General features: G+C 29.3%; 1 protein-coding gene across 1 annotated transcript; it reads right to left on the bottom strand.

The window, feature by feature from the left end:
• Window positions 1-4,016: 4,016 nt before the first annotated feature.
• Window positions 4,017-8,519, bottom strand: LOC136227196 (cold-responsive protein kinase 1-like). The gene is made up of 6 exons (XM_066015874.1): window positions 8,388-8,519; window positions 8,195-8,313; window positions 7,854-8,106; window positions 6,214-6,217; window positions 5,949-6,099; window positions 4,017-4,790 (listed from the first exon to the last, which is right to left on the bottom strand). Exons 1-6 carry the CDS (start codon window positions 8,512-8,514, stop codon window positions 4,515-4,517), a joined length of 930 nt encoding a protein of 309 aa, XP_065871946.1. The 5' UTR covers window positions 8,515-8,519; the 3' UTR covers window positions 4,017-4,514.
• Between the last annotated feature and the right edge of the window lie 371 nt (window positions 8,520-8,890).

The raw sequence follows: 8,890 nt of genomic DNA, 5'->3' as shown, positions 1-8,890 counted from the left end.
GAAAATTCTCTTGCCTTACTATTTGTATTGATAAGTATTTATAGATTACAGACATGACTATTAGTAAATAACATAACTCTCTGTAAATACAGATTACTCTTTCTGAAACAATACAACTCTTGATAAATACATAAATGACTCTTGGACAATACAATATACCAAATTAAAGAATCTATTAATTATAATTATAAGTTTATTAATTCAACAAAACTCTGATTGGAAATTGATATCCCTCCCTTGGAGAGGTTTCTATGATGTCATGATGCATAGCGACGAAGCCATCAAAGCTGTTTTATGTTACAGTGCCTTTTCACTTAAGCTAGGGACAGTGCACTTCAGGTCTTGGACCCATAGTTTTGATTCTAAGACACATAAAGCATCTTCGACGTAGGTTTCAGTATGTGTGTGTATAATTTTGGGACAAACACGTTATTGCAGTCTTTGTTAGGGTAATTGGTGTGCCATTGTGCTTTGATCAAAATACCATTGAGGGGGAATTTGGACACTTTGCAAGGATTATTGTTGATATTGATCTCTACAAGACAATCCAACATATTATTCAGGTTGACATGAATAACCTTATGATTTGGGTTAATTTTGAGTATGAAGGAATCAGTGGTAGAGCCGGGAATCTGAAATTGGGAGCTAAATTTAGGTCTGGGGTAATTTTTCAAACTCCAACCTGTAAGGGCTGGGCAAAAAAAAATTAGGCTTCAACACTTTAAGATTTTGTTGTTTTGGTGTGTCGGTTAAACAATTAAAAGTACTCAACGTGAAAAAAGTTGACATATTTAATTTTTTAGAAGTTCAATGCTAATTTCTCAAAACTAATAACATTTTTACACTTTTTTTAATTTTAGTTATAATTTTTTTTAATTCGCATAAATTAAAATTTAATTCAGAAGTTAAGTTATTTGAGTATTAAAAGTTATTTGGGCTTATTCTAATGCTAATAATAGTCTTTTCAGTGTATTGCCTATATGGCCAGCAGATGTTATTCGTGAGGATGCTGGTCCTACTATCTAATAAAGTTGCAATTCTGGTTCAAAAAAAAGGCAAGAAATTGATCTTTTTTTTTTATGAAAAATGGATACAATAAAAATGATTTCAAAAGTGTTAATAAAAGAAAGTCTATTAAAAGTAATTAATATTAATAATGGTAATATAGTTTATAATTATTTGAAAAATAAAATTTCAAATAAATAAAATCTTACGATTTGAACCCATAACTACTTACTTAAAAACATGTATCTTGAAAAGCGCTAGCCGCTGGTGGGACGGATTCTCGATTTCAATTCAAGCATCTAGAAAGGAGGGGTCTAGGCAATTCAAATGGCCTTGTTTTTTTTTTTTTAACAGTGCTTATGCTAGGTTAAAGGATATTTGAAATGGTGATTTGAATGTTGATAGTTGTGAGAATTTTAATTGTTTGTACTCTAGAAAAACAGACAAGACTAAAGTTCCCTGTAAGTAATTCTATAACTGATCTTTGTTTTACAATGTTTCATTTTGATGTTTGGGGTGCCATGGATACTCCATCTATTTCTGGGTATAAATCTTTTTTTTTTTTTTTACATTGGTGTATTTTTAAACTATTAGATATTAATATGAATTGAGTCTTTTTAATCTTTTAGTTTAATTAATTTCATAACATGATATGATAGGTTCTTTAACAGAGTGATCAAGGGTTAGATTGTGAGTAACTCGATTTATTATTTAGATTTGAGCACACTTCAAACGATTTGTATGCCAACTGATTGTCTAGAGAAGCTAATTGATTGTTAATCAACTTAGAATAAGGTCATGTTTGATCCATTGTTGGGCATCGAAATTTTGAGGTTTTTGCATAGGAAACATGAAAGTGGGGGAGGAAGAGAGAAAATGACTTTTATGGTTACTAACCTCTTCTACCTCAGATACGATAAAAACAATATAATATTTTATATTGTTTGTATTGATTTAGCTATTTTAAAAATAAATTGTTACAAAAGAATATAATTAGAATTACAAATAATAAATACTGAGTAAGTGAAAGGTAGCTTAACCAATGAGATTAATTAACAACTAAATCTTTTATAAACTATTCAGTTATATCACTTAAAATATTCTTTTCCGGTAAATAAAAACAGAGAATATATAAACCTTGAGCAAAAGAAAGCTTGAAAGCAAAAGGACAAAAACGAAGCTTGAATGTTTATTAATGACAAGGCTCTCAACGGAAAGGAATGGAAAAATTAGTAAAAAAAGAATTAAGTAATGGAGAAGAATTAACGTTATAAAGGAAGAATAATAATAAACAAAACGTATGGTAGTCAAAAAAAGGGCGGGTCTGCTAAATCGATCTTCCCTGTCTGTCTGTCTTCCTAGAAAAGACTGCTAAACTTCTTTTTTATTTTTTCAACTAAATATAAATAGATGATTCAAAGTTTTATCGTGTATAGAGTTGGAAGTAACAAGTGTGGGAATCATCCTGTCAGAGACTCTTAATTCATTTTTTTGTATATATCTCTACCTCTAAGATTCTAAAACCCTTTCTTCTTCTTCTTCAACAGAGAGAATAGGGTATTGTTGATAATATAAATAAATCCTAAAACTGTGACAAAAAGAATTAAAAATAAATAAAATGAAAATCCTCGAACTACACGAACTGGAATTATGAATGATGATGGGAGGAAGGTGCAACAGTGAGTCATGTGCTTTGCAGACTTCTTCATATTTTATATTATATAGTTAAGTGTCTCGAATTCAATGAAAAACCACACACGCATGCACTATGACTTCTCTCCTTTTTATACATTTTTTCTTTCTTTTACATATAAATGTATAAACAGCGCCGCTTCTTCTCTTGCTTTCTTTCTCTCTGTCTCTCTCCTTCTACTCGTGTGGACTAGCCAATACAACGTTGGTGAACCGTGTAAATTTGTATTTTTCAATTGTTTATTATTTATCTTTCATTAATTCCGCACAACAGTTCAAAATAACAAAAGAAAACTAATAACAAGTAATATGGATAACAGATACTTTCTCGTAAAATTCGTCATCCTAATTAGCAGTTCAAAGGGTATAGGCAAAACGAAAGTCGGAGTTCCAATGCTTAAACACGAGGTAATGTGATAAAATTCAAACATATATATATGATGTGTTTGGAATACGGCATAAATAAAATTAACTTGAGAATCAAATCCAATTAAAACTTTATGAAAGTTCTTATCCAAAGCTGACTAAAGTCCAAGAAAATAGATTTCAAATCTCAGTAAGGTGGCCGAACAAGTGCCCAAGTTGATGAGGAATCCATCAAGGGATACACATTTGTATCTCCAGCGGTCGGGAATTAATTTAAATTTAAATATATAAAAACCCTTGCCACTTTTCAACAGTTTGTGATAATAAAACTGTATACTTGGTTTTATTTACCAAAGAAAATTTAAGATTAAATTATATTCTTATTTGACAAAATAACTATTCGTGAAGTGAAAAATATATTAATATCCATTAATGGATGGAAACAAAAGTATGTATATATATATATATGGTTTAAGCATTCAGAATCGGTTTTCGATTTCAATTCCTTCAAAACTTGGTCTAGTCGATTTAGTAGACTGATTAAGCTAAATAGGAATTATGGTTGCCTCCTTCGAGTTTGTCAATAATAGCAACTACTTGACCTGGTTAACAAGTTGCAAATTCTACACCCAATGCATTGAGGCTTCTTTTTTTGTCTTTAGAATGTTTGGATGCCATCTAGGTCCTATCAAGTGTATCAAAATTTATTTCTGCCTTTTTGAAATAAGAAAATTTATTCTCCCTTTTTGAAATAAAGAAAATCCCAAAACGTGTAAGCTTGAAAATGCAAAATGCACTTTGACTTCAAACCAGAGTATTGTAAACGTCAAAAAGACGAAAACAACTCAGTTCGTAACTAATCTTGCAAGTAATGAATATTATTAAAATAAAAGCACGTAAACATAAATCGACAAAGATTGTATTAATAATGTGCAGAACGTTTCGATTAAAAAGCTTGAAAAAGTAAAGCAGTTACAAATTATATGTAAATTAGCACTAAAGTAACTCGACGTCAAATTAAATGTTAAGAAAGAGTTAAAGGAAATGTTAATCAGCTAAAATAAAAGTTAAAGATGGACATTTGAGATTTTCAGTCTTATTTTATTGATTGATGGATTCAGGGGTCTTGAAAATGATGTCAAAGGTGTCTATTTATAGCATATAGAAATAACTAGTCTATGAATTGCTGAGAAAATGTCACGTTCAATTCTTACTCATTTTAATTTCTACCTACATGCTCATTTTCTCTTTAACTTCCATTCGCCATCTCGCGTAATTCTCCGCTCATTCACTTTAGTTTACTTTTTTCATTTTACATAAAATAAAATAGACAATAATTTCCAACATGAAAGAAAATCATGTAAAAAAAATTATAAAAATATCCTTGCATTATCCTAACTTGATCTGAATAATACTAGAAATAAAAATACAAATGAAAACAAAAAGAAAAATCATGGTATGGTTTGCAAGGTGTTAGTTGTATGGGGTATTTTGAGATTCATAAAATCAGTGATGAGTGCTGGCTTTGTTATTTGGAGATTGGTAATGTCGATTTCATTTCTCATCATCTTTATGGCTTTTGACAAGTTAGGCCTTAACCCAATTTTCTCTTGAACACAAAGTAAAGCTACCTTTAGAAAGGTAAGTGCTTCTTCCTCGTTGAAATTCCCATTTAGTATTGAGTCCACCAATTCTACAACCTTCTTTGCCTTGTACATTTCCCATGCCTGCATTTCATATAATTATAGCATATGATTTTCATTGAATGTGTCCACCCATCAATTTCCTCAATGGGCTCTTTAGCTTTATTCTCACACAACCTTAATTCTGAGCAATCATGTGTATGTGTATGCTATTGGCTTAATACATTTATCAACTTCATTCAAAAAGTCGATCGGCTCCTAAAGTTATAGAGTCTATCGTTCTGAATCTACCTAATGTTTATATTAATATAGTGGCGAGAAAGAAAAAGGTAAAAGAATCTCACTGATTTTGATGCATTGAATTTTGATCTTTTATTTTAATACATTAAATTCATTATTTACTTTTGGTCACCCTAATAACAAAACAGTTTTTAATATAAAACTCAATTCACATAGTGTTATTCATTTTATTCGAGTTTGAAATTTATTTGTTTAAAAGTTTGGAAATATTTTTTTATAGGTATGATATGGTTATAAAGAAACTGTAAAAACTTTATTTCCAAAAATATAAAATATGATCTCACTCACTCAGATAAATAAAATTAAAAATATTTTATTAATTGATTGCAACTAATTAATTTGGAGAGCAAACTTACTATGAAAGAAATGATCAGAAGCATGCACCAAAATGAGACAATGTTTTTGTTGTTTTTTCTGCTAAAGAAAAAGTATGAGTTTTAGTTAGATCTAAAATGGTATAGAGTCCAATGGACTTAAGCCCAAGAGAATCCAATTGGTCTGAACAGGAATAACTGTATACTTTTATAACTATACTTTTATGGGAAATTTACAAATAAATTCACTTTTAAAAAACTATCTATCACTATATTAAGTAATGATTTTTAACTATGTCAAATTAGTAAAATCAGTACTTTTAATATATTTTAAAGATTAAACTTTATAAATTAGAAGTCTATATACATTTTCTAGAGTTTATAATTTATGAATTGAGGTCTATAATTATTAAATTATAGTGTAAAATTATAATATATAGAAAATAATAACATATTAAGAACTAAGTTTGGTGATATGACTTATTGTAATTTTGTACTTAATTATGATATTCATGTATTTGACCGTAATCATTTTGCGAAAAAGATAGAAATTGGTTGACATTTATACTATTAAAATGAATTAATGTTGAGGAAAATATAAAAATAAAATTAGGAAGTAAAAGATTACCTTCTGAACAAGGTAGTGTTCACCAAGCTGCAGGTCAAAATCAATTGCTGTTCGTCCACTTATAATTTCAAGGACAACTACACCGAAACTGTAGATGTCCGATTTCCTTGTTAAGTGCCCGCTTATCGCATATTCCGGTGCAAGATACCCTCTTCATTTTCATAACCATAAAAACTTCATTTACCACACAATTTAATCTAAACATACTTTAGTAAAAATACAGAATCGATTCCCGAGTTAATTACTCCTACTATTTTTTCTTTACTTTCCTGTTATATACATATATGTATATATAATTAAAATTATCACACATTTTAATTATTTTTATGTTTTAATTGAGGATGACCAAAATGCATACCACCCATAATGAAATGATGTCACCACTAACCTCAATTATGAATAACAACAAAATGCTAAACTTATTATAAGAATATTATTTTATAGAATAAATAATTTAGTGTCACTTTCTTTTTATTTATTATATTGCTCGTTTTTTTAATAATAAAAATGTATTATAAAGTTCTTCAATTTTATTTCTCTAGAAAATTTAGTCACTTCCATTTTTTTTAGTCACTTCCATTAAAAATCATTATAGTCCCTTTCATAAAAAAAAAAAAATCATTCTAGTCAAAATAGAAATAATTAAAAAATAAAATGATAAAATTGCCTTTTTCTTTATTAGTCAAACCTCCTAAAAAGAAGGAAATGAAAAGGGTAGTCAAATATCTCTCTAAAAAGAAGAAATGAGAAGGCTAAATCTGAATTCTATTTTTAAAATTTATTTATTTTTCTATAAAATTTTGATTAATAGAGGTATATTTGATTAAAAAAATCAATTAATATATTATAAAAAAAATTCTTTAAAAGTCATCTATTCTACATATTTGGATTTATAGGAAATATGTAATTTATATTTTTTTTTTGTTTCAGATATTAATTTTATGGGTTAACCCTTTAAATTTGTTTAAAATGACATGATCAACCTCCTAATCCATGCCCCATAACAAATAGGGAATTTTAATAAATCAAAATGCATACATTTTAAGCAAGTTTAAAAAACCAATAGATTTCTATAAAAAAGTTTAGAAAGCTAGTAGATCACATTAAACAAAGTTAGGATGCCAAGAAATCACTTTAAGCAAGTGCATGTGCTAACATAATACTCTATAAATTGACCAATCAGTTTTTTTAATGAAGTTCAGCGAATTCCTAATGTATATATTTGTAACACTCTGGTCCAATACCACGTAGATATTGTCCGCTTTGACCCAAATCCAACATCTTGGGCCTCACGGTTTTAAAACGCGTCTGCATGTATTGGATTCACATCTTACTAATAAGCCTCAATTACTCTCTCTCCATTTCTGATGTGGGATTCAGTTTATTCCTGCCCCATTGCCATCCTTTAGGGCCGCTCTTTGCTCAGGCCTTCTTACCCCGACGCCACCCACTTCGGACCGGGTCGTTACATGAACTCCAAAAGAAAATTATAAAGTTAAGAGAAACAATCTATCTAAAGTGTGGCTAACTAACCTTCAACTAGGTAAATCAAATCAAGTAGGTTTAATATATCAATAGTCCTGAACTTGGTCAGAAAAATCAATTGAGGTCCTCGAACTTTAAGGGTGGCTCGTCAGCCTCTGAAATTGTTTAAAACGTTTTGTTAGCTCCCTAAATTCACGTGACATAACAATAAGAGGTTTGAATAAATTAAAATGTGTATCACTTTAAACAACTTAATAGATTATCGAACCTATTTCAAGAGGCGAATATATTAATTTAAGTCAGTTTAGAGATAGTAGATCATTATAAGCTAGTTCAGTTCAAAAAGCTTAGGAAACACCCTTAAAATTCATAGGTAATCAATTTTTCTCGCAGTTTAGAGAATCCATTCACTCAATCAACTAAGAAAAGGCAATGTATATGTAGAGAGAAATAGAGAGTTACCAAGTAAAAATTGAGCAAGATTTCCATTTCCCATAAACTCATAAACAAGAATTCTAATAGGACCATGAATGCAAGCTCCATGTAGCTTCACTAGATTTTTATGGTTAATGCTTGAAAGAGAAGCTATTTCTGATACAAATTCCCTCTCTCCTTGTTTTGATTTTTCTGATAACACTTTCACAGCAATATATTTCCCATCTTCTGATCTTCCCTAATTTTAATCCCAATTTTACACTATAATAAGTAATTATTATTAATGATCATAAATTTGGATTTGGATTCACTAATTTTAAATGTACCTTATAAACACAGCCAAATCCACCTTCTCCTATTTTATTAGATGAACTGAATCCATTAGTTGCAACCTCTAATTCTCTGTAAGAGTAGGCATGAATATTTTGAACATCACATTTATCTCCTGCAATTAAATAAATATATAGTTAATTGCATCAATTTCGAAATGAGAAAATTGTATAAGTATATAATTAATACCTTTTTCGATAGAATATTCTGAAGAAATTTTGGAAGAAGAAGAAGAGAAGCAAGAGAATTTGATGGAAGTGATGAAGCTGCGTCGTTTAAGTCTGTGGAAAAGAGACTTATTCTCCATCTCCATCATTAAACTTGAAGTTTCATTTATTCAGGAAGTATATATAGAAAAAGTCTGTCATTGAAATAAAATAATCATTTTGTACAAGTTGATTAATTGGAATAATATAAAGAATTAAATTCAATTTAGAGCTGAAGATTTTTGTGGTTTTAGAAACGCATTCAAACTAACCGTTTATGGTAATGGGTTTAGGGTCCGTTTGTTTTACCTACTGTTTGCTGATGCTGTTTGTTGTTGTCACTATGTAAATTAGAGGTTTGAGTCACTTTAAAAATTTTGACTAGTCAAACCTCTAATAGTGGTGTTTGGTGAAGAGATGTTTGAAACAGCTTATTGGGTTCAAAAAAACTAATTTTGAAAAATCTCGTTTTAGAAACTTTTTCAA

This window comes from Euphorbia lathyris, chromosome 4 (genome assembly GCF_963576675.1).
Source record: "Euphorbia lathyris chromosome 4, ddEupLath1.1, whole genome shotgun sequence".
NCBI classification, from domain to species: Eukaryota; Viridiplantae; Streptophyta; class Magnoliopsida; order Malpighiales; family Euphorbiaceae; genus Euphorbia; species Euphorbia lathyris.
Note: the sequence above shows the minus strand (reverse complement) of the source record. Positions and strands in the feature narration are given on the sequence as shown.

Excerpts from the sequence above, each read along its gene's own strand:
- LOC136227196 (XM_066015874.1), bottom strand. The coding sequence starts at position 8,514 with ATGATGGAGATGGAGAATAAGTCTCTTTTCCACAGACTTAAACGACGC. Across the intron at positions 8,314-8,387 it reads AGAATATTCTATCGAAAAAG|GAGATAAATGTGATGTTCAA; the intron begins GTATTAATTATA and ends ATTTAATTGCAG. Across the intron at positions 4,791-5,948 it reads AACACTACCTTGTTCAGAAG|GCATGGGAAATGTACAAGGC; the intron begins GTAATCTTTTAC and ends TATGAAATGCAG.